Consider the following 26,085-nt stretch of genomic DNA (forward strand, 5'->3'; position numbering starts at 1 on the left):
ATACAGGCTGTATGATGTGGCTAAAAGATGGCCTACTTCCTCACACACACACACACACACACACACACACAGGCGTCTGCAGGCTGGTGCTGGGTCCAGTACAGGGCTCGGCCCAGATCAGCACTTCCACTCTGTCAGCTCACGTCACGTCTCGGGTCGGTCGGTCGGGTCGGGTTAGGTTATGTCGGGTGTTGTCAGGTCGGGTTAGGTCAGGTCACGCTGAATAAGGTCTAGCTGGAATTGGGTCTTATGTGGGCGAAGGTCACAGCTGGGCAACTGTAAACCCCTGCAGACACGCATGCAGAAATCCACACACGCACGCATCTGTGTGCTGCTTCCTATCCTGATGAGAGGACATGAGTGTTTGGGATTGTGTTTGTGATTGGGATCTGATCTCTCTCTCTTCCTATTCTGATGAGAGGACATGAGTGTTTGGGATTGGGATTGTAATCTCGGTTTCTGTTTCTCCTTTAGGTTCGGAAGCACATCACAGACCTGTACGAGGATCTGAGAGATGGACACAACCTCATCTCCCTACTGGAGGTGCTGTCAGGAGTCACACTGGTGAGAAAACACACACACACACACACACACACACACAACTACGCACACACACACACACACACACACACATACACTACACACACATACACACATACACACATACACACATACACACATACACACACACACACACACACACACACACACACACACACCTCCGTGAACTCAGGACAAACACAAACTGTGATGTTTCCCTTGTCTATATCCACATATACATACATGCATGTGGACATATTTCATGCATATGTATGATCGTGGAGATGCAGTCATATAGTCATATATCACAAGATGTGTATATGTCCAGGGTTTGCTCAGGCACACACTCTGAGCAGCGGGACACACCTGAACAACCTTGCAGCACTTGGCACTCAGACCTGATATGGAGTCAGCAATTTGTATGGCTGTGAGTGTGTGTGTGTGACTGAGCATGTGTGTGTGTGTGTGTGTGTGTGTGTGTGTGTGTGTGTGTGTGTGTGTGTGCGTGTGCGTGTGAGTGTCTCTTCTGGCTGTCTCTGTGAATGGAGCACTCTGATCTTCCCACTACTGCTCAGTTTCAGACTCTTCATTTGCATCTCTTGTTTGCTGCCAACTGCTATCTTCCAGTTTTCATTTCTCTTTTTGTTTCCTGTTTTACTCCGTTTCTCCTCCCCCCTACCTCTCTGTATGAGTGTTCGCTCATCTCCACTCCTCTCTTCTTTCTTCTCTCTCTCCTCCCCCTCTCTCTCTCTCTTCTCCCCTACCTCTTTGTATGAGTGTTCGCTCATCTCCACTCCACTCCTCTCTTCTTTCTTCTCTTTCGCTGTCCCCCCTCCATTTTGTCTTTCTCTTTCTGTCTTCAATGTTATCAGCATAAGGGTGTGTCCACGCTGAGGAAAGTGTGTGTGTCGCACGCCCCCCCGCTCATTCTGACGGGGGGAGAGGAGGAGGATGGAGATCAGGGAGTATGTTTGACCCCATGACCCCAGTGACCCCTGCTCTGCCCCTCAAATGCACAAACTCACACCCGTAGCTGTGATGCTGCATGTCAGGAACACATGCTCGCACGCGGTGTGTGTGTGTGTGTCAGTAACACATGCTCGCACGCGGTTGTGTGTGTGTGTCAGTAACACATGCGTGTGTGTGTGTGAGTTTCCACTCACCCTTTGACAAAGGTTCAAAGGGTGCAGAGAGAGCAGGGCCATTAACAACATCAACCAACACACATTGATTGATCAACATTGACCTCCTTTATGCTTTCATTATGGTTACACACACAATCACTAATAACCACTGTTATGGTTATTATGATAATTAGGGTTTTACGCACACACACACACACACACACACACACACACACACACACACACACACACACACACACACACACACACACACACACACACATGGCTTGTGAATATATGTTCCCTGCGTACTCAGACATACACACATGGCTGACCCTGGGCAGCTTAGTGTTTAGTGGGCACGGCTCAGTAGGCGCTCAGCTGTGCTCCGAGCTGCCAGTAGGCTTTAGGGCCACGCTGCTGGATTCCACCCGCTCAGCAGAACTGCATCACAAGCCCCCCCCCTCCAGCATGAAGCGTCCCTCCCCAGCACTGGTGATGCGTCCAGCGGCTGACCCCCCTCACCTCACCCCACGCTGCTGCTGATCCTGCCCCCCCGCCCCCCCCAGACACTCTGCAGCCTGGCAGCCTGCGTTTTCCACCCGCTGCAAAATTCTGACATGGGGGTGGCACAGGGTGGTGTGATTCTACTGCCTGATGGGTGTGTGTGTGTGTGTGTGTGTGTGTGTGTGTGTGTGTGTGTGTGAGAGAGTGTGTGAGAGAGTGTGACTTCAGTAGTGATGGATGGCTTGTGTTGGTGTGTCTCTGAGTGGTTACAGAGAAATACTAAAATGTGTGTGTGTGTGTGTGTTTGTGTCTGAGAGCCAGGGTGCATGTTACTGCAGACTTTGTGTGTGGCTCTGCTTTGCTGTGGGTTTGAGGTCATATTCAACAGAGTCACGGTTGTGTGAAGTCACCAGTTTTCTGATGGAAGCATGAAATAACAGGACTTACATCCACTCACAGACACTGACACATACAGACACACACGCACGCACACACACACACACACACACACATACACACACACGTACACACACACATACAAACACACACACACACACACATGCACACAGTGTGATGATGCTCAGCTTCTTCATGGTCCTTTTGCAGCTGCTGTGTTTGCTGTGCCACGCTTCTCACCGTGCAGACGTAGAGATTGACTGACACACACACACACACACACACACACACACACACACGCGTGCACACAGCACACACTCCGGTGCTAACCCTGCAGTGTGCCTTAACCTCTGACTGACTCACATGATGATGATGATGATGATGGGCAATCCTACCTGTATCATTTAGTCATTGTGTTCCTGTGTTCTTCATCTCTCTCTCCTCCAGCCGAGGGAGAAGGGGCGCATGCGCTTCCACAGGCTCCAGAATGTGCAGATCGCCCTGGACTTCCTCAAACAGAGACAGGTGAGTCTCTCTCTCTCTCCCTCTCTCTCTCATACACACTATAGAGAGAGCGATCGATGTACTGGTTTTGCCCCCCCCAAAAAAAAAAAGATTATATTGGTATTGGCCTCCTCATATTGGTGTTGCTGATATTTGTTGTGATATTTGTATTTTAGTCAGATTGCATATCTCAAGAATGAAGCTAACGTTATAAATGTAACCTTATTTTAGATGGAAAATGCAATGGTGTAGGAATAGCTAAACTATGGAGTCATTTATTTGCCTTTCATAGATTGTAGATACATAGATTTAGACATAGATAGCACTGATTTGTTTTTGAACTTTTAAGTACTGTATATAAAACAGTGATTATTCCCGGGGGGTGTAAGATCTGCACATTGCTGTTTCTTCACCGTTCGCAAGTCATTATAATTCCCTCTATGTATTTGTTTTGTTTTTTGCAAGAGGCAAATACGATAAATGAATAGAGGTCCCGAGTCCATCAGTTATTGGCCGTCTTAGGACATTAGATATTGATATCGGCCCTAAAAAACGCGTATTGATTGATCCCTAACTCTCTCTCCCTCACACACACACACTTCTCTCTCTCACACACACACATTTCTCTCTCTCTCACACACAAACACACTTCTCTCTCTCACACACACAAATGCATAAAGACAGAGAGACACATAATATTTGTGTTTAAGAGGAATTCTGAAACTGTGCTGCTGCTGCCTTCAGAAACGTACTTCACAAAGACACATGGAAGAGATAGAGATAACCTTCCCCAGCTGTGTGTGTGTGTGTGTGTGTGTGTGTGTGTGTGTGTGTGTGTGTGTGTGTGTGTGTGTGTGTGTGTGTGTGTGTGGTGGCATGAGCTGTATAAAAGGCTGTTGCTGGCTGGCTGAGCAGATTTTGTCCCCGTACCAGGAACGAGACCTCTGGTCATGCATGCTCAAACACTGCAGACAGCCTCCAGATAGATTCCTCTGTCTCTCCGCATTTGTATCTTCCTTCCTCTCTCTCTCTCTCTCTCTTTCTCTCTCTTTTTCTCTCTCTCTCTCTCTCTCTCTCTCTCTCTCTCCCTCCCTCCCTCCCCCTCTCTCTCTCTCTCTCTCTCTGTCTGCATTTCTCTTTACTCTCTCTCCCTCCCAACCCCACGATGAAATGCAGTCTACTGCCTCTCCTTCCCAGCAGTGGTAGATAACTTTGCTCTCCCCATGTTCTGCCCACAGGGGTCAAGCCAGTGGAGAGGGGAAATGGTGGACGCTAAAAGCACAACAAACACAAGCTTTTTTCAGTTTGGCAAATAATAATAAAGTTAAATGAATGTGACCTTGACGAAAAAGAGCTCTATAGCGAATTACATGGCACCTGCCATTGACTCAAGGAAATACTGCAGACAACATGATGAAAGAGTCACATGATGCGATGCCATGATTCCCGGCTCTGAGTTGACCGACTCTAACTCCTGCCCCCCCCCCCTTTCAGGTCAAGTTGGTGAACATCCGTAATGATGACATCACGGACGGGAACCCCAAACTGACGCTGGGCCTCATCTGGACCATCATCCTCCACTTCCAGGTCTGTTTACCCACAATCCTCGGCTTGTTTGTTCTTTTAGGAAATTTGCTGTCCAACTCTACAAGGCCCACACACTCTTTTAGGCAGTGCTATGTTGATGGCGGTCAGGTAGAGGTGTGGGTTTGTGTGTGTTTAAAGGAGTCCTTGTTTGTTTATTGCTTTAACTGTGTGTGTATGAGAGTGAGTGAGGTGAGTGAGGTGAGTGAGGTGAGTGAGGTGAGTGAGGTGAGTGAGGTGAGTGAGTTGAGTGAGTTGAGTGAGTTGAGTGAGTTGAGTGAGTTGAGTGAGTTGAGTGAGTTGAGTGAGTTGAGTGAGTTGAGTGAGTTGAGTGAGTTGAGTGAGTTGAGTGAGGTGAGTGAGGTGAGTGAGTTGAGTGAGTTGAGTGAGTTGAGTGAGTTGAGTGAGTTGAGTGAGTTGAGTGAGTTGAGTGAGTTGAGTGAGTGAGTGAGTGAAGTGAGTGAGTGAAGTGAGTGAAGTGAGAGAATGCCTCAGATGGCTTGTCCTCAGTTTTTGGTAACCAGCAGGCAGGACACTGTGACAGGTCTGGTCTAAACCCCCACTGAGCTGCCAGGCAGAAGCTTGTGTGGGTGGAACACACACACACACACACACACACACACACCACACACCACACACACAGAATAGGGACGTCTGGCTTGACATTGCACTGGCATAGGCAAAGCACTGACATCATGTCTCCTAGTGCCATCTCCTGTGGACAATAATAAAGGGGGTTCTATTGAGGTTGCATTCTCTTAGGTCATTGGCTCATAAATAAGTAGGATGAAGAGAAGCCAATGGGGAGATGAAATCTAACACAGGGCCCTTATGAGTTGGTGACACCAATAGCTCCTGGCTGCTCCTGCTCACTAATTGCACCGGTGTGGTCTACCACCTGCTCAGTGGCCTTGTGTGAAGATGACCTGACATGGAGGTATATCTGTCTTCTGCTGGTTTCACCTGGCAGATAGTGGGGCTTCCTTTCATTCAGAGGAATGGGGGGTGGGGGAGATGAACGAGCCGTACTGTTAGCAGATGGTTTGGACACGCAGCGCTGACTGGGCTGCACTTCCCAAGGTTGATCACTAGAGGGCACTGTGGGCCTTCAGGGGATGACATCACAAGGTGACACGGGGAGCTGGTTGCCATGGAGACTCCCCTGTGTGTGACTGTGCAACCACTTCAATCAGCATGATTCAGCAGAAAGGCAGGCAGGCAGGAGAATGGGCTGGAGGAAGGTGAGCCTGATGGAGAGAGGAAGATAGGGAGATAAAAGAGAGAGAGAGAGGGAAGGGAAAGTGGGACGGTGAGAGGAGAGAAGGAAATGAGAGACATAAGGTAAAGGGAGAGATAGAGAGAGAGAGAGTAAGAGAGAGAGAGGGAGATTTGAGGGGAAGCCCAGTGCTGTAGACTCCATAATTAGCAGAGAGTTCAGAGAATGAGGTGACAGAGATCTAATTGGCTTTGTGTGTGTGTGTTTGTATGTGTGTGTGTGTGAGAGAGTCTGGTAGGGGAGTGTTTTGACAGGGACTGCAAACCAATCTAATTTAAATTCTGTGACAAACACAATGTGCTCCCCTTCCCAGTCAGAGAGGATTGACCAAATGCTCAGTCTGGTCACTGAGTGCATAATTTACTGGAAATAGCAGACAGTGTGCACACACACACACACACACACACACACACACACATAATCACACACATACACACGCTAACAGTAGGGCAGAAGATTTGGGACAGAGGTTAAATGGCCCTTCTGAGTGAACCAGTTGCAAAGTTAGTTAAAGGTTAGTTAACATAGATATGCTTTAAGGTTTCAGTCAAATTCAACCTCCAAGAAATTGTGTTTTTACGTTTGAGGTGTTTGAAGGTTGGTCAACCTGTGAGTTCTCATCTTTAGAACATCATGCTGCTCTGTTGTGGCCAGAATGCAATCCCATGTCAGGTGTCCCCACGGCCACTGCACTGCAAAGATCATCAATAAAAGATTGTGGCGGTGAGGTAGCATCTCAGACTCCCTCCACTGCGGGGATGGTAACTGCTGCGGCATGCTGGGAAGCTGGAACATTCGCAGTGGGTTTCCTGAAAAACGCCACAGTGTTGCATGTCTCGGGCTTGTGGTCGGATCCGGGCCATTGGCAGGGGGAAATGTGGTCTATGGAAGCCGTGTTGGAGACCTCTCTGCCCATCTAGGGAGCTAGAGGGAGGGCGAAGAACTGGGAGCAAATAGCACTGTTCTCTGAATGGTTACTTAAGGAATTAGAGGAATGGTTACTTAAGATCGGAGAGGCACGGGAGTTTTGACCCTGCCATCTGTAAACGGCTGTCTGCCGCTCAATCCCGTTGTCACGTTATCACTCTGTTGCTGTATCACTTCATCAGTATATCACTCTGTTCCTCTCTGATCCCTTCATTCCTGATAGGAGGCCCTCATCTGTCTCTCAGATCCTCATTCAGTCAGTTAGTATTTAACCTCATCTACTGCAGAGTCACAAGGGCCTGCTAATTATGCACCTGTCAATCTGATCTGTTGGTGTGTGTTGGATTTGTGTGTGTGTGTGTGTGTGTGTGTATGTATGTGCTCTATGGTGTTTTGCAAGTTGCAGAACCCTGTAATTAGTCAGCACCCCATGGAGGGGTTTTCTGTGTGTGTGTGTTTGTGTGCGAGAGAGTGTTTTTTCTTGCGTGGGTGTTTGATCACATTTGAACATGACATCATAGAGTTGTAATGCTCCGTGTGTTGAGTGGGAGGGAGACGGTCTTAAAGGAAGGAGCATTGAGTGTGTGTGAGTGTGTGAGTGTGCCAGAGAGGCAGAGAGAGGAATCTCTTGAATCAACAGCGTCTCTTCTCTTTCCCACCTCTGCTGTTCCTCATCCTTTCTTCACACTCTCTCCTCTTCTGTTCATCCTCCTCCACACCTCCATTCATTTTCTTTTTCACCTTCAACCTCATTTCTATCCCGTTCTCTCTCTCCCGTTCTCTTTCTCTCTCTTCCTCAGAAGAGATTTGATTTCTTCTCCTATGGTAGCTGCAACAACCTAATATGGCTTTTTGGTTGTGTGTGTGTGTGTGTGTGTGAGAAAGAGTGTATTTGCTAGTGTCTGCCCTAGTGTGTGCGCAGAACACACAGCGCAGAAGCAACAGCATAGAGCGAGTGTGAGCAAGAAAGCAAGAGGGGGCGGGAAAGAGGGGGGTGAGACAGCTGATAGGAGGAGAGAGAGAGAGAGGAGGGGAGGGATGGAGGGAGGGGGAGTGGGAAAGGGAGAGAGAGTTAAAGCGGTAGCAGCGGCAGTCTGAAGCTGCAGCGTAGCGAAGATAAAGCTCTTTTCCCTGCCTGCCTCTGCCAGAGAGAGAGGGAGAGAGAGAGGGAGAGAGGGAGGGAGCAGCCCAACAAGCCTTCGACAGAGACTACAGAGAGGGAGCCTGCTGTCACTGGAGCCCCTGGCTTTCGCAGGATTTGTAGGCCTCTGGATCTTTCAGCGCACGCTCAGGAGGGATCGCCCATCCCTGCAGGCACACTCTCTTTACCACGCACACACACACACACACACACACACACACACACACACACACACACACACACACACACACCCTCGCACACCTACACAACGCACATTGTGTGTCTGTGAAGGAAACGCACAGCGTATCAATCGGATCAATTCACCAATGCCTCTCTGATGGAGCCGCCTCCCTCCGGCACCGATGCCCTTTCCTCCCCCCGTCTCTCAGCCTTTCTCCTGCCTGACCAGGAGCTCTCGCCACCGGGCAGCAGCTCCAGCTGGCCTCCTCTCTGACCGGAGATCAGCCCAGCCCAGCCCCAGCCCCAGCTCCAGCACCAGCTCCAGCCTGCCACCACTGTAATTAGATTCATAGACCGGAGGAGCCCCAGCAGTAGCAGCAGCAGCAGCAGCACCAGCAGAGGGAGAGAGCAGCGGACAGCACCCAGCCACAGAGCTCTGACACTGGGGGAGAGAGAGGCACAGAGCTGCCTGCACATGCAGAGGGATGGATGTTCAGAGAGTTTCACATGCTTAATGCTTCCTGAGGACACATGTGAGCTGGACTGACGCCAAACGTGTCTGAACGTGCGACTAAATACAGACCTGGAGGGGGCTTAACAGTGGAAAGAACTGCTCTGTTGAGACGGACTGTGACCCAACACGGCTGAAACATCCATCTAAGACCGCTAACCTGGTGGATGTAAGCTGGTCTCTATATGAAGCGATGCATGTCGACGTGACAGGTGTGTGGGTGTGTGTCATGTGACAGAACTTGACATCATTTCTGCCTTGCCTTTTTTGACCTCCACGCAGGCACACAGCACAGGCATCTTGCCCCCCCCCCCATGTGGGTCGTTAATGTCTGTGTGGAGACATCCTCTCTTGGGATCATACACTCCCCACTCAACACACGTACCCACGCATATGTAGCTGGCGCTAACAACACACACTCTTGCACCCACTCAAGGCACTGAGGGGAGACGTGTGGACTTCTACCGCTTGAGGGACTGGAATCATCCCATGACAAGGCTGCACTCGCCCCCACAGAGGATCATGGGAATGCTCTGACTGAGACCAAAGACTGTGTGTGTGCCTTTGCCTGGATGACTGCTCCTCTGTTGCCTCCTGTTGATGTCTGAGCGTGCTGTCGTGACATCCTCCAAACCCTGCCAAAGAAGTGCGTCACCAGCATCACGCCAACTACTACCACAACTACTACTCCGGCGTCTCCCGTTACAGCCGTTCCTGTCCCAGGTACCGTAACAGCAGGGAGCGCGGGCATCAATAATCCATGGGGCGGCTTCAGGAAAAACACCGGAGTAGTTTTATTGTCCTGCCTAGGCACTGACGTGGAAATCTCAGCTCAGATAGATCACTCCCCCGAGGCTGCCGGCACGTGACCGCACAGGACCCGCTGACGATGGAGCCGGTGTTTGTGTCAAACTGCCGGTGATGCTCGCTCGCTCACTCACTCACTCACTCACTAGCTCCCCACACACACACACACCACAAGAGTGTGTGTAAGAGAGCGCAAGGAGAGCGAGAGAGTGTGTGTGTGCGCCTGTGTGTATGTCTGCACTGCAGTGCCGACGCAGCTTTAGAGATCACCGTTGGTGTTTTGCGGTGGACCACAGGAGCTGATTTCACATCTGACAGTTGTGCCAAAGAGTCCCGCAGTCATTTGCTGGCGTTGTGATACAACCTGAAGATTCCGGTGGAAGCTAACGGTCACTCTCAGGTAGGGCTTAATTTAGCTGGTGTCTGCACTACCTACATTAGCAGAGAGAAGGAGACAGAGAGAGCAGGAGAAGGACAGAGAGGGAGAGAGTGGGTGCTCAGAAATTGAATTTTTCATGAGAAGAGCAGCTGCATATGTTCTTCTGTGTGTCCTTGACTTGTGGAGACCCAGCTGTCATGGCCATGAGTGACTGCTGCACGTGAGGGGGTCATCCATGACATGTGACTGAAGAGGAGGAAGAGGAAGAGGAGAGAGAGACTGATCAACAGGACGAGAATATACAGAGGAAGTGCATGCAAGCCTACTGGTTCAAAGGTCTGATGGCCGTCTCAAACTGAAGGAAACACCTTATCCATCAGACTGTACCAACTGAACAGCTCTTCACTTGTCCATCCACTCCGGCCTGTTGGACATTTATATTCTTCCTCACATTCTCATACACTCTCGCACACCTGACTTTCACTAGACTTTTAGTAGCCACACACCAGCTCTCTCTGATCTTAACATGACACACTCCTCCCGCGGGATGTGTGTCTGATTGAACTCTACTTGAGCTCTTCTTTGGGAGGCGGACAGACGCAGAGATGGGGAGCTCGATGGGGTGTGTGAAGGAGCCGAGAGAGGGCGCTCGGCCGGGCGTCCTACCCTTGTCGCCGAAACGCCGCCTCCGCTTTCGGCGCAAAAAGAAGTCACGCAAAAGGTCGGTAGCGGACGAGGAGGAAGGCGTGAGGGTGCCGAGGCTCGAGGAGAGGGAATTGGCGGCAGTGGAGGAGGAGGAGGAGGAGGAGGAGGTGGTCATTGGACATGACGAGGCTCCTAGCCAATCGGAGACCCCGAGAGGGAGCGAGCTGAGACCCCCGTCAGTGATGGGCACCGTGATTGAGGGGAGTGTGGGGTCGGTGCGGGGCAGCCGGATCGCCATCTTGTCCCCTGACCCTAGCCCCGCGTGGGCTGGAGCCTTCACCCGTGCCAACCAGCCTGAGAGGGCCGGGCAGGGGCAGGGGCAGGGGCAGGGGCACGACCCCACTACCACCGACCCCCCACAGGGCAGCTCCACTCCGGGAGGGGGGCGAGTGTGTCGCGTCCGGGAGCGAGTGCAGGGCGTGCCCGAGAGGCCGCGCATCGTCAAAGCTCTGCAACCTGGGAAAGAGGAGGACCGAGCATGGCCCGTGCAGAGTGAGGAGGAGGAGGAGGAGCACGAAGAGGAAGAGGCGGAGCTGACTGAGGATGAGGCGCGGAGAGACTCGGGTGTTCGGGACTCTCGGGGCACCTCCTCGAGGAAGGAGCGCAAGGGCGTGGTGCACATCCGGGAGGTGGGGGGACGTCTGTGTGTGGTGCGGACGGTGTACCCCAGTGACTTCGGCTCCCCGGTCTGGGGTGCGGGGAAGGGGCTAGAGGTGCAGGCCGAGCCCCTAGCAGCGTCTCCTGAGCAGGGAGGGGTCTTGAGAGTGCGGGTGAGCGGGGCTCATGGTACGGCAGCGGGAGTGGGGGTCACCCCTATGGTGGTGCGACCCGGAAAGGACGCCCGGTATGCGACCACTTCGCTGCAGGACCCCCCATCCTCAGGCTACGTCAGCGATGCGCAGCTCACCTCCACAGAGACAGGGGGCGCCCTACAGACAGACTTGGAGGGCTTCACCAGTAGCTCTTCTGACATGCTGGACTCGTCTGTGTTAGAGAGCCCACTCTCACCTGCAGACAAACCAGCCAGTATCAACACCCAGGTCAGGCTCTCTCTCACTCTCTCTCTCTCTCTCTCTCTCTCTCCCTCCCCCCTCTCTCTCTCGGTCTTTCGCTCTGTTACTCCCTTTCATTTTCCCGTTTCTTTTTCTGACTTCCTGATAGATGAGTGTGTGTTGCACCACTGGCAATGAAGCATATTTCTTCTGTGTGTGTGTGTGTGTGTGTGTGTGTGTGTGTGTGTGTGTGTGTGTGTGTGTGTGTGTGCGCTCATATGGCAGCATTAGCGTGGGCTATCAGCACTGAAACACTCAGCATTCTTTATATCCTTCCTAGCTGCATCGCTAGAACCTAATCAGTCCTGCCCAGAATGCCTCTCTCATTCTCTCTCTCTGTCTCAGCCTCCCAATATCAGGCATCATTCTCCCCCTCTCCCTCTCTATCTCTCTCTCTCTCTCCCTCTCTATCCCCCTCTCCCCTCAGTCCTGTCAGCTTCAGACAACCTACATTTGGATTTTGCTGCTTTAAATGTGGCACTGCCTCACACACACACACACAGAGACGCACACACACATCTGTATTTAGTGGCTCACTGCCATTGCCTCAAGCAACAGATCTGGCATAATAAGTGTGTCCTCTGTAGATGTATATTATCTACATTCACAGGATGATATGCTGTACCTCTGTGTAACCCACATGGGTTGCTTGTGACGAATGCTGTAGGGCACCTACAGTGAAGTGTGTGTGTGTGTGTGTGTGTGTGTGTGTGTGTGTGTGTGTGTGTGTGTGTGTGTCTCAGTGTAAACCCAAAGCTAATAAGGGAACCAAGACGCATAGGTGAATTTGACTTTAAGAAACAATTTGGATTCTACCTTGCTCTCTACTCTCACTAGACACAGAAGCGCACACACTCACACACACCCTTGTTGAAGCTTGCATCAGCCTCTCACACCGCTGCACTGCCGAGATTGAACACACACACACACACACACACACACACACACACACACACACACAAACACAGACAGGCATACACATACTCACACACACACACACACACACACGCGCACGCACACAAACACAGACAGGCACACACATACACACACACACACACACAAACACAGACAGGCATACACATCCTCACACACATTCACAGTAAACAAGCCTGTGTCGTGGCCACAGCATAACAGTGTTGTTTGTCTCAGGTGCCTGTCACCCGTGAGAAAATCTCCATTAGGAAAACATCAGTTAGCATTTTCACTGGGTGACTGTGAGTGCGTGTGTGTCTTTGTCTGTCTGCTTCTATCTGATCCCGTGTATGTATATATCACCGTCTTTGTGTGTGTCTCAGTGAGTGTGTGTGTGTGTGAGTGTGTGACAGAGAGTATTGATAGCTGCCATCTATTGTGTCCTCTCGTTGGCCTTATGTGAGAAAGGTTTGTGTTTGAAATGCGCATAAATCAAAAGCACAGTAGCGCTCAGGGGATTCTGCTCTCTCTTCATCTCACCACCCGTCTTTGTGCCCCGTTCTCCATTCCCTTGTCACTTCAAAGCCCCTGCACCCCATACTTTACATACACACACACACACACACACACACACACACACACACACACACACACACACACACACACACACACACACACACTCGGAGCCCTCTGGCAGGCGTCCTGGTGTTTGGTCCCTGCTGTCTCGGCTCAGTGGGTCACGTGGGTGAGGATCGGAGAAGCTCAGGCTCTGAAGGCAGTTAAGACAGACTTGGACATTACAGTAGCCCGTCCTCAAGTTGTGTGTTCCATGTTGGTGTCTGTAAAGCACTTAAGACAGACTTGGACATTACAGTAACCAGTGCATTAACAGACTTGATGATGAAGATGATTTTGTGTGTGTGTGTGTGTGTGTGTGTGTGTGTGTGTGTGTGTGTGTCTGTGTGTGTATAGATGGGCTTGGACCCCAACTAGTTCACTTGAGGTCATCTGTATGCGTGTGTGTGTGTGTGTGTGTGTGTGTGTGTGTGTGTGTGTGTGTGTGTGTGTTTTGTGTTGTGGCCATATGCCTCCTGGCAGAAATACTAACAATAGTGGCACGTGATGAAATGTGAACAGTTCTGGAATGTTTCACGGACAGCGTTTGATGTTGTGCAGAAGCACCGTCCACTCTGTTGGAATGTGCTGTGAGTGAGGAGAGGCTTCAGAGGTCCTGAGCGCTCGGTATTAGCCGTGCCTTTGTGGTGGGGTTGAGTGGACAGAGGAGCCATTGAGGACAGAACACCAAAGGTGATGGATTTGAGCGCCTGTGCTGACCTCGCCTCATAATCATCCTACTGTAAGAGGCTCAGGCTGTGTGTGTGTGTGTGTCTCTGTGTGTCTCTCTCTGTGTGTGTCTCTGTGTGTGTGTGTGTGTGTGTGTGTGTGTGTGTGTGTGTGTGTCTAATCTGAGCTGAGCTTGTGGGCAGTTATGCCAGGTTCTCTTTGTGGGCATGTTTGTGGGCATGTTTTTACCCCCTCAGTGCTTGGCATCCGACTGCGAGGCATTGGCTGCATCTTATAAGTTCCACTCTGTTGTGTGTCAGCTCCAGAGAAACTACAGAAAAGGGAGAAGGAAAGAGAGAGAGGGAGAGGGAGGGAGAGAGAGGGAGGGAGAGAGAGAGAGGGAGAGAGAGAGGGAGAGAGAGAGGGAGAGAGAGAGAAGGAGAGTGATGTGAGAGGAATACTGATGATGAGAGCCAGGCACTGGCAGACACTGCAGCACAGTAAAGGAGGGAGAGAAGATGAGGGGAAGAAAAAGACAAACGAAAGCAGAACTGAGGGGGAAGGGGAGATTAAGAAGAAAAGACAGAAATATGTAAAAAAAAAAAAAAGGCAAACAGGGGGGAGAGAGTCAATATGTGTGATGAGGAGATGAAAGCGAAGGAAAAATGAGAATGACAAGAGAGGGGAAGGGGGGAGGAGACAGATGGTGAGAGGGGGGGCTGGGGGGGCTAGGGGGGGGTGTATTTTAGTTTAGAAGCCGCTAATGAAGTGTCCCGCGTCTGGCTGGAGTAAAGAGGCAGAAACTGCACATTGAGTCACATGAGACATGGGTTGTGTGTGTGTGTGTGTGTGTGTGTGTGTGTGTGTGTGTGTGTGTGTGTGTGTGTGTGTGTGTGTGTGTGTGTGTGAGAGAGAGTGAGTATGTGAGTATGTGTGGTATGTGTATTGGTGTGCTGTATGAGGTCATTTACAGCCAAGGGAGAAGATATTTGATGTAAGTTCAAATAGGAGATAAGACGAGAGTAGACACAGTTTAGCCTATTTTGTATGCTTACATGTGTCGTATGTGACTGGGTGTGTGTGTTTCAGTCCATGTGTGTGTTTGTATGCACACTTCGGTATGTCTGACATCAATTTTTTCTTCTTTTATTGACTATTAGTTTGATAAATTCCATGGTTTATAAAAGTGCATAATGCATATGTATACACAGGCATCATGTGTTATGCGATAACAGTGTGCATTTTAAAGTGTAAGTGCACATCTATGCCTGTGTGTATGTTTGATGTATTCAAGTGTGTGTGTGTGTGTGTGTGTGAGTCTGTATGTGTGTGAGTGTGTGTGTGTGTGTGTGAGTCTGAGTGTGTGTGTGTGTGTGAGAGTCTGAGTGTGTATGTGAGTCTGAGTTTGTGTGTGTGTGAGTCTGAGTGTGTGTATGTGTGTGAGTGTGTATGTATAACCTTTGCCCTTTCTCCCCCTCAGATCTCAGAGATTTATGTGAGTGGGGAGTCAGCTGACCTGACGGCGAAGGAGAAGCTGTTGCTATGGAGCCAGCAGGCCATAGTGGGCTACCCCGGCCTCCGATGCACCAACTTCAGCTCCGCATGGAACGACGGACGCATGTTTAATGCACTGCTGCACAGATACAGGTACACACACACACACACACACACACACACACACACACACACACACAGACATGAACACACAGACATAAACACACACACACACACACACAGACATGAACAGACACACACACACGCACACACAGACACACACACACAGACACATCAGTTCCAGCGGGAGCAACGGGTGCATGTTAAATGCTCTACTGCAGAAATTTGTGCACACAAACAAATATGTGCACGCCACATAAATGCAACCAAACATAGTCATGGTCTCAAATGTAGATACACACACACTCTCACACTCTTTTCTCTCTCTCTCTCTCTCTTTCTCTCTCTCTCTCTCTCTCTCTCTCTCTCTCACTCAAACACACACACACACACACACACACACACACACACCACCAACCCTGACACACTTTCTCTGTCATTCCCCAGGCCTGATCTGATTGACATGGAGGTGGTCGCACAGCAGAGTAGCCGTGACAACCTAGAGCAGGCCTTTGAGATTGCTGAGTCGCTCGGAGTAACACGCTTGCTGGATGCAGAAGGTACTAAATCCCACCCCACCCCACCCTCCATGTTTGCCCCCACCCTCTGGTTTGGAGTAGGACCTTTACTGTATCCTAGTTGCCCCCTGCTAGTGACACTCTGAAGCGTTCTGTCTTTGAGAAGGTATTTGCAGTCCCATGAAACTAAGGCCTTTGCTTGCACAAACGCACATTCTCCTGCATTCTGACTTTTACAGCACATTGCATTGTACTGTACAGCCAGTAGTTACTCAGACAACCTCGAGACAAAATGGTCTTTTCCCTAGTTATATACCAAAAGAGATCTTTATTGCTCTTCCACGGTCTTAAATTGTCTATTAGAAAGGCTGTAAGTGAGAGCATTTGGGACGTATCCTGTATGTTTGATTCTCAACTGTCCTCCATCCCTCTATCCCCCCTCGCCTTCCAGATGTGGACGTGCCGTCTCCTGATGAGAAGTCGGTCATCACATATGTCTCGTCCATCTATGATGCCTTCCCCAAGATCCCCGAGGGAGGAGAGGGCGTCGTCGCACACGTGAGTGTCTATTACCTTTCTAATCGGTTTCTCCTATCTATACATCTATCAGTCATTCCATGCATTCATATCTCTATCCATCCGTCTGACTGTCAATCAGTCTATCCATCAATCCATATATTGCATGCATCCACCTTTCCTAGCTCTTTCCCACTGTCTCTGTTTCAGTCTCTCAGTCGTTCACCTGTTTCTTCTCCTCCTCAGTCTCTCAGTCGTTCACCTGTTTCTTCTCCTCCTCAGTCTCTCAGTCGTTCACCTGTTTCTTCTCCTCCTCAGTCTCTCAGTCGTTCACCTGTTTCTTCTCCTCCTCTCTGTCTCTCAGTTGTTCACCTGTTTCTTCTCCTCCTCAGTCTCTCAGTCGTTCACCTGTTTCTTCTCCTCCTCTGTGTCTCTCAGTCGTTCACCTGTTTCTTCTCCTCCTCTGTGTCTCTCAGGAGGTGGACCAGCGTTGGGCGGAGTACCAGTCCCGCTTCTCGTCTCTGCTCCAGTGGACCCGCCAGCACACTGGCCTCATGGCCAACAAGAACTTCCCCCAGAACCCCGTCGAGCTCAAGGTCAGTTGAGGGGCACACACTTACACCAGTTACATTCCCTCCCAGCAATGAGATCAGTAATGAAGTCATCACCCTATAAATCCTTCACACTTCTCCACTAAGTGGCATCAACATCAGCATTTGCTTATGTGACCTTCGTCTAACGTGTGGTTGAAAACCCCGCAGTCAGAGCAAATGCTGAAATTCTGCTACCAACTAGGTCCAACGTTGCAATATTACAACGTTTCCCTAAAAACGTACAAAAACATATTTTTTTTATATTAATCCTTCATTATATGCATCAAAAGACTTTTACAACATCATCTGACTTTAAAAATTATTTTTTAGATATTATTTTTATGTTTGGGTCTTACAGGGTTAAGAACAACATCAGCGCTCCTAACGGTGCAAACCCATGACAGCGACGCGATACGCTTCCATCACTTTGAGTGGGCGTGTTGTAGCGTGTGGAAATAGCATTTTCAAACTGTCAGAGACGACACCAAACATTCTGATTGGCCGCTGCGGAAAAAAACGCTCCTCATTTGCATAGGATTCAACATTTTCCAACTTTTATCGGTCGCGTCGCCCAAAAAGGTGGTCTACGTCACAATGGATTGGCTCCCGTTGAAATGCATGGGATTAGAATATCGCGTCGCTCGTAACGGTGTCATGGGTTTCCACCGTTACTCCTGGATAGCATTCTTAAGCAGAAAGATCTCCAAAGTCTCCCCATCTTAATAGATGGGAGATCAAAACAACTGTGGAGAACCTTTTGATGTTTGAGGGTGTTGTCTTGTTTTGAGTGTGTTGGTGTGTTTTATGAGTGTTTGGGTGTGTTGTGTCTGTCTCAGCAGATCAAAGAGATGTTGAAAGGCAGGTTTCAGTGCCTGATGTGGTTAAACGTTTCTTGATGATCAGTGCTGCCCTCTCCCCACAGGCACTTTACAATGAGTACGTCCACTTCAAAGAGACGGAGATCCCCAACAAGGAACTGGAGAAGGGGCACATCGAGCACCTTTACAAACTGATGGAGGTGAGGGAGTTTTTGGGATGGTGTGTGTGTGTGTGTGTGTGTTTGTAGGTATTTGTAGGCATGTGTGTGTGTGTGTGTGTGTGTGTGTGTGTGTGTGTGTGTGTGTGTGTGTGTGTGTGGGGGGGGGGGTGTGTGTGTGTGTGTGTGTGTGTGGGGGGGGGGGTGGTGTGTGTGTGTGTGTGTGTGTGTGTGTGTGTGTGTGAGAGCGGCAGAGAGGGAGAGAAGAACCGAAGATGGGAATGGTGACCTGGATTCTGCTGCCAAATTGGGAGCGTCCTCTGCATCATGAGGCTCCGTGGAGCTGCAGAGACCACAGAGGAATGAAGGACACCAGACCTGCCAGAGCCACTGAGAGGAAAAGAAAAGAAAGCAGGAATGCGTGTCTGAAAGACGATACATATATATCACCCGCAGCAGCACTGACTGAGAAAGCCAGCCAGTGTGTCAGCGGGAGAGAGAGAGAGAGAGAGAGAGAGAGAGAGAGAGAGAGAGAGAGAGAGAGAGAGAGAGAGAGAGAGAGAGAGAGAGAGAGAGAGAGAGAGAGAGAGAGAGAGAGAGAGAGAGAGAGAGAGAGTGTGTGTGTGTGTCAGGGGCCAGACTCAAGACTCAGATTGTTTATTCTTGTGCCAGGAACTTTTTTTGGGCTAGAGAATGTTTCCTGTCTGGATGTCACTGATGTTGAGGTTTCTCTGTGTATTTTTATGTATGTGTGTATATACATCTGCCATATATGTTTATGTGTTTTCACGGGTAAAATATATTGAATATGTATGTGATCTCTCTCAGGTGTGCATGTGTGTATGTGTATATTGATGACTGTTTTTCCTCTCGTAGGTGTGGATAGAGTTCGGGCGCATCAAGCTGCCGGCAGGCCTTCATCCTAACGACCTGGAGGAGGCGTGGGGCAAGCTGATCCTGGAGATGCTGGAGAGGGAGAAGGCCCTGCGGCCGGCCGTGGACCGGCTGGAGCTCCTGCTGCAGGTCGCCAACAAGATCCAGAATGCAGCGCTGGACTGCGAGGAGAAACTCACACTCGCCAAAAACACATTGCAGGCGGTGAGGCTCTACATTATATGTGTGTGTGTGTTTGTGTGGCAAGCAGGTGATTCACTCTAGTGCTGCCTATGAAAGATGTAGAAGTTTGTAATGTTTTATTTTTGTTTTTCTCCCACTTTTCCATCCACCTTCCCTTTTGTCTTTATTTCTCCCTCTCGCTCTATTCTCTTTCTCCTGCTTTCACTGTCTCACTCCCTCTCTTTCTGCCCTCTCTTTCTGTCTGTCTGTCTGTCTGTCTGTCTGTCTGTCTGTCTGTCTGTCTGTCTGATAGGACATGTCTCAGCTGGAGAGTGGCGGAGCAGTGCGCTGTGAACAGGACCTGGCCGTCTACCTGCAGGACTCTGAGGCTCTGATCAGACAGCTGAACCTGGACCTGCAGATCCTCCGTGACGAGAAGTATTACCAGGTGGAGCAGCTGGCCTTCAGGTGAGCGACGCGGAGAGGAGCACAGAGAGGGGCACTTTACTTTCAGGTCATGGATGGACGCTAGCAAGCTAAACCTCAGACATCCTTTGCATGCTTTGCGTAATCCAGATGAAGGGTCTGGTCTGGTCTGGTCTGGTCTGGTCTGGTCTGTCCCACACTGATGGGTGTATGTGTGCTTCTGTGTGCAGGGTGTCGTGTCTGCAGGAGGAGCTGGTCTCCCTGCGCCTGCAGTGCTCCAGTGTCTACAGGAAAGGACACTTTTCGGCCGGGTTGCACCCTGGCGACGCGCCCCTCCAAACCCGCTCCGCGAGGGACACGCTGTCATTGACCGGCCAAACCTTGCTGGGCGCCGCGGCGGCCGTGGCCAGCCTCCTTCGCCGACCAATGAGCCGCTCCGAGCTGGTGGCGATGTCATCGTCGGAGGACGAGGGAAGCCTGAGGTTCATCTACGAGCTGCTTGGATGGGTGGAGGAGACACAGGTGAGAAAGACCTATTGACACGTGGTGCTTTGGGGTATCGATCAAGTTTTATCATGTATAGATGTAATTGGGTGTGGAGCTCAGGCCTGACTTTTGTGTGTGTGTGTGTGTGTGTGTGTGTGTGTGTGTGTGTGTGTGTGTGTGTGTGTGTGTGTGTGTGTGTGTGTGTGTGTGTGTGTGTGTGTGTGTGTGTGTGTGTGCGTCTAGGACCTGCTGGAACGAGCAGAGTGGGGTGCAGACTTGCCGTCTGTGGAGCAGCACCTGCAGGACCACCACAGCATAAACACAGCAGTCGGAGAGTTATTACACAGCCTGCAGGAGGCCAGGAACTTTGAGGTACTCACACACTCACACACTCACACACACATACACACACACAGACACACACACACACACACAGAGAGAAAGAGAGACAATAGCCAAATTAATATACAACTCTAGAAGCCAAGAACTACAAATTAGAAAGTCTACATAGCCATATACTCTTGGTCTCTCTCTTTCTCCAAAGCATACACAAACAAACAAACCAACGCAGACTCTTGTACTGGCTAATGAACTCATACACTCATAAAGACGGGATAAAATAAATACATTTTGCTCTTTTGTTTTGCAGTCGACTGTCTCCTCTAATTTCCGTGGCAGTTACTCAGAGACTTTGGCCAAACTGGAGCACCAGTATTGCAAATTACTGGTAAGTGTGTGCGCGCGTCAGTGTGTGTGTGTGTGTGTGTGTGTGTGTGTGTGTGTGTGTGCGCGTGTGTGTGTTCGTGTGTCTGTGTGTGTGTGTGTGTGTGTGTGTGTGTGTGTGTGCGCGTGTGTGTGTGTGTGTCTGTGTCTGTGTCTGTGTCTGTGTCTGTGTGTGTGTGCGCGTGTGTGCGTGCGCGTGTGTGTGCGCGTGTGTCTGCGCGTGTGTCTGTGTCTGTGTCTGTGTGTGCGTGTGTGTCTGTGTGTGTGTGTGTGTGTGTGTGTGTGTGTGTGTGCGCGCGCGCGTGTCTGTGTGTGTGTGTGTGTGTGTGTGTGTGTGTGTGTGTGCGCGCGTGTGTACGTGTGTGTGTGTGTGTGTGTGTGAAGTGCTATAGCCTATCCCAGACTATGATAATCATGTTAAGGCGTAACTGACTGTGTGGCATAACAAAGGACTGAAGAGCAGTGAGAGTCAGGCTAGAGAGGGGTCTGCACAGCACCTGCTCCTGACACACACACAATCAGCTCTTATTAAGACCTGAATGGCTGTTGAGATTGCATTTAAGTTTGTGGCTATGCTGTGTGTGGATTGGGTTATTTAGTGTGTTTGTGTGTTTTGCATCTGTCTGAGGCCAAGGGTGTGGTTCTGAACATACGTTGGTGTTGTCTGTGTGTTGTCTGTGTGTACGTATCTGTGTGTATGTGTGTACGTATCTGTGTGTTTGTGTGTACGTATCTGTGTGTATGTGTGTACGTATCTGTGTGTATGTGTGTAATGACTGCTTTACTAGTTGGGTTTGGCACTGGGGTAATGTTGTTGATGGGCTGGTGTCTCTTCAGGAACATTCGTCATGGCGACTGCGTTGCCTGGAGAGCCTGCGTGCGTTTGTGTCTCAGTGCACAGAGGAGCTGATCTGGCTGAACGAGAGGGAGGAGGAGGAGATCTCCTTTGACTGGAGCGATAACAACAACAACATGGCTGCCAAGAAGGAGCAATACGCTGTTAGTCCAAGCACTACTTTCACAAACACACACACAAATCCTCTCACACACATCTACCACCCACCACATTATAGCTCACTGATAGAGAAACAATGTTCTCTGAGTGCACAATTAAAAAAAATAAAACACAAGAAACAAACCAAAGTCCAAAAACAAAAAACATGTAGCACTCTGCAAAGTCCCACAATGACCGTGTCATATTACAAACAATCAGTGATCTACAGAGCCTCCATGCTTTTTAGTGATGCAGCATCTGAACAATACCTGACTGCTCTCTTGCACTCTTTTTAGGAGACAAGGGATGAAGTGGACGAGAAACAGGAAGTCATGCGCTCATTACAAGAAACAGCAGACCAACTCTGTCTGGAGAATCACCCAGCCAAACAGACTGTTGAGGTGAGGCTTTTTTTTTTGTTTATGTGTGTGTTTGTGTGAGCTGAATAGACCCTTATGGTAGTGACACACAGTAGCTTACTACACTGACTAAAACCACCTCACTAGGCACATAAAAGCAGTATCAGGGCAGGAGTCAGCAGTCTTTCTGAATGAATGACTGGGGTTGGTTGGTTTCCCACGGCTGTTTTGCAGTTAGACCTGTGTGCTTCACACAACACCTTAATCTCTGTGACCTTTTATGGTTGTTGGCATGAGGTATGTTGCTCATACAGATGAAATGATTCTCCAAACCTTCCTACGCCCATCTGTTCTCTCTCTTTCTCTATCTCTATATCTCCCTCTGGATTTTCTCCTTTTTACTCTCTGTCTGTCACTTTCTCTCGCTCTCTTTCTGTTCTCTCTTTTTCTCTATACCTCCCTCCTCTGGATTTTTTCCTTTTTACCCTCTGTCTGTCACTTCCTCTCGCTCTCTTTCTGTTCTTTCTTTCTTTCTGTCTCTCTCTCCCCAGGCCTATAGTGCAGCCTTACAGACTCAGTGGCAGTGGGTACGGCAGTTATGTGTGTGTGTGGAGCAGCACCTGAAAGACAACACGGCCTTCTTCCAGGTATGCTAAACTGTTTTTGTTACTTAATTATGTACTCTCATACACAACCCCCCCCCCCCCCCCCCCACCACACACATAAACAGAGTAATCTTAATCTCTGAAATGTTTCAAACTTGGTGGGAACTGCATTAACTGTGTTGAGTGTTTCTGGGGGCAGTTCATGGGCGATGCACGGGACTGTGAGAGTTACCTGCGGCAGCTGCAAGACTCCATCAAGAGGCAGTACACCTGTGACAAGAACAGCAGACTAAGCCGCCTGGAAGACCTACTGCAGGACTCCATGGTAACCAATTCTCACCTTTCCTTGGTTATATTATTTACATGTTTTTTCCCCCCCTTGTAGAATGAATACAGTTATTGTGTATGTGGTTTCCGGTGAGTTTATGCCAATGTGGAGGTCAGATGTGTTTAGTTTCTGAAGAAACACAGATGATTAATCACTCACATATGAGCCCTCGCCCTTTTTGTTTTGGTGAATGGAGCATCTCCTGACAAACCCATGAAACTCACGGCAGATGGCACAGTTCAAGAGCGTGGCACACGGTGCCTGAGAACTGGGCATGCTCTTTAGCTTTGCAGAGCCAGCCGCACTGCAGTATACACACACGCACACACATGCACACACACACACACACACAGGTCTGTCGGGGTGCAGGTTCCTCTTCACTGCAGTATAATAAACTTTTATAATTTTAAGACTGCAGCGGTCCATTGCCAAAACTACATAAACAAAGCACACCATAATGAAAAACGATCAACTTAAATGACACTAGGAGCCCCCCGGTGGTGAAAGATCATTTTGGCTGTGAGATGTGTAAGGTTTGGGTAGAGTAGAGGTTTACAGGTTTAGGGTGTGTGCAGTCCAAGAGAGTATGTGCCAGAATGTGTCATTACATTTCCTGGATGTAGCCCTTCATCGCACTCTTGGCAGGGGTACACACACACACACACACACACACACACACACACACACACAGCCATGCAACCCAGATTTAATGTGCCGATTAGAGGCAGAGCTCCACTGCTACTGTTTGGGCTCTTTATTTTCATTTCACCAACTGCCCTTCCGTCCATCTCAATTCATTTAGGGACCATCTCATTCTCTGTTTTCTGCCTCTCTCTCCTTCTTTCTTTTTCTGTCTTTCACAATCCCCTTATGTCTTCCTCTCCCCTTTTGTCTGTGACTCACAGTCTTAGCAACACTAGTCCTTAGCCCAGCGCTAATTCTTAATACCGCTGTTCAATCTGAGATCCAGGGGATAATGCTATTAGCGCTCCTCAATCTCACTTAAGTGTTTGTTCTCTGCCAGGCCGGCTCTCTAATGTAGCCTTAATGAACCCTGTGTCAAAGGAGGGGAAGCAGAGGAAACGTAATTTTACGGCACTCCCAATGGCGCCAGAGTCCATTATCATTGTCTTGCTTAGAGGCTACGCTAACATTAGCACAGGAGACACGGTGCTAACCTTAACACGGAGGCTTTGCTAACATTAGCTCAGGAGAAGCTATGCTATTAGCTAGAGGGGCCATGGTCATATTCACTCAGTAAGACATTGCTGACAGGAGAGAATTTGCTAAGACTGAAGGTTGTTTTCATGGGCACTCATTTTCTAAGCATGATAGGGATATATTGTGTAGATATGAGCTGAGAAAATCATCATTTTTGTCATGGGATATTTGGATTTTTACTTTAATAGCCTTTTTTCCCCCTTTTAATTGAGGGAAATTGTTGAGGTTTGTCATTGCTTGAAGCTATGCAAGCTGTGGAAGTGTGTGATGTCTGATGGAGAATGGATGCGTGTGTGCACTCTTATTGACATGCTCTGCATCACTGGTTGTGCCCAACAGGAGGAGAAGGAGCAGCTGATTGAGTACCGCAGCTCAGTGGCCAGCCTGGTGGGCAGGGCCAAGACAGTGGTGCAGCTCCGTCCCCGTGGATCGGAAGGAGCCCTGGGAACAACCACACCCATCCGAGCCATCTGCGACTACCGGCAGATTGAGGTGAGTAACAGAACTGATACACACACACACACACACACACACCCACACACACACACACACACACACACACACATTTACACTCTTACACTTTACACTTACTTCACACATGTCACACCTATGTACATACACTGATGAGCCAAAGTATTATGAACCTCTTCCCACCAGCTTTAAAACTGTGAAACAGCTCTCCAGCAAAGGCAGACCTCTGAGGGTGCCCTTTGAAATCCGGTACCAAGACTTTAGCAGCAGCTCCTTTTAGTCCTGTAAGTTGGGAGGGAGAGCCGTCATGGAGCGGACTTGTTCCACCACATCCCGCACTGGAGGTCGGGGTAACACATCGTTTCTCGAGCCATTGCCGAGCAATGAGTGCAGTCAGGCAAGGTGCATTATCCTATTGAAAGCGGCCACTGCCATAAGGGAATACCATTGCCAAGAGGGGACTTAATTGGCCTGCAAGTGGGGGAGTGGTACTTGTTAAACTGGCATCCACATAAATGCTGGACCCGTGGTTTCTCAGCAGAACAGTTCTCAGTGCATCGCAATCCAGCTTGTATTCCACCCATAGTGCATCGGTGCAATCACTTGATAGTGCATCCTGGTGCAATCACTTGTCCAGGTAAATGGTGCACACACAGCTTGCCATCCACATGATGCAAGAGCGAACTCTGTTGATGGGCACACACCACTGCTGACCTGGCATACTCCACAAAACTTGCCATTTTGGAAATGCTCCAGCCCAGCCATCTAGCCATAGAGATCTGGCGCTGGTTAAAGTCATTCAGCTCTTCTAGCTTAGCGTGTAATCTATCCCAGACCTTGAGGAATGCCACTGTTATATGCTAATCTGTGTTGTTTGCCTCATCTATGAGTGGTTCTGATGTTTTGGCTCATTAGTGTACATGCACACAGACACTGAGACAGACACACAGTTCTTCTACCAACTCTTGCCCACTCACACTCTTGTCTCATCTCACCCCACTCCCCCGGTCTCTCATGCCCCCCTCCTCTCCGCCCCACCCACCCACACACTCGGTCTACTCTCAACTCATTGGCTGACAGCTTACCTGTACGCACTGACAGAGCACACACCTAGCCAATCAAACCCAGAAATGAGGCTACTGCGGAAAGTGGAGCTCTGCAGATCAGCCAGGTAGAGATTCCTGTAATGACCACACTGTGCTCAGTTATTCTTGGTCTCAGTTATATTGCTGATTTTTTTATGAATTTTTTTTTTACTTTTAAGGCGACACAGCTTTGTCATTTAGATCTATTTTTGTATGGCGGCTTCGCCATAAGCACACTCTGAAATACATATAGCTGTGCTTCGCAGTAATAATTAATAAAAATAG

The 26,085-nt window shown here is 49.5% G+C and overlaps 1 protein-coding gene across 1 annotated transcript in view; it reads left to right on the forward strand.

The window, feature by feature from the left end:
• macf1a (microtubule actin crosslinking factor 1a) overlaps positions 1–26,085 on the forward strand; it is a 181,710-nt gene that overhangs the window by 70,040 nt on the left and 85,585 nt on the right. The window contains 19 exon segments of the mRNA XM_042710701.1: positions 475–564; positions 1,413–1,505; positions 3,015–3,092; positions 4,566–4,658; positions 15,310–15,476; positions 15,891–16,003; positions 16,413–16,519; positions 16,954–17,073; positions 17,993–18,088; positions 18,923–19,144; positions 19,416–19,570; positions 19,759–20,050; positions 20,258–20,386; positions 20,664–20,741; positions 21,575–21,736; positions 22,028–22,132; positions 22,642–22,737; positions 22,895–23,020; positions 24,584–24,736. Coding sequence (XP_042566635.1) covers positions 475–564; positions 1,413–1,505; positions 3,015–3,092; positions 4,566–4,658; positions 15,310–15,476; positions 15,891–16,003; positions 16,413–16,519; positions 16,954–17,073; positions 17,993–18,088; positions 18,923–19,144; positions 19,416–19,570; positions 19,759–20,050; positions 20,258–20,386; positions 20,664–20,741; positions 21,575–21,736; positions 22,028–22,132; positions 22,642–22,737; positions 22,895–23,020; positions 24,584–24,736 — 2,475 coding nt within the window.

This window comes from Clupea harengus, chromosome 19 (assembly GCF_900700415.2).
Source record: "Clupea harengus chromosome 19, Ch_v2.0.2, whole genome shotgun sequence".
Taxonomy (NCBI): domain Eukaryota; kingdom Metazoa; phylum Chordata; class Actinopteri; order Clupeiformes; family Clupeidae; genus Clupea; species Clupea harengus.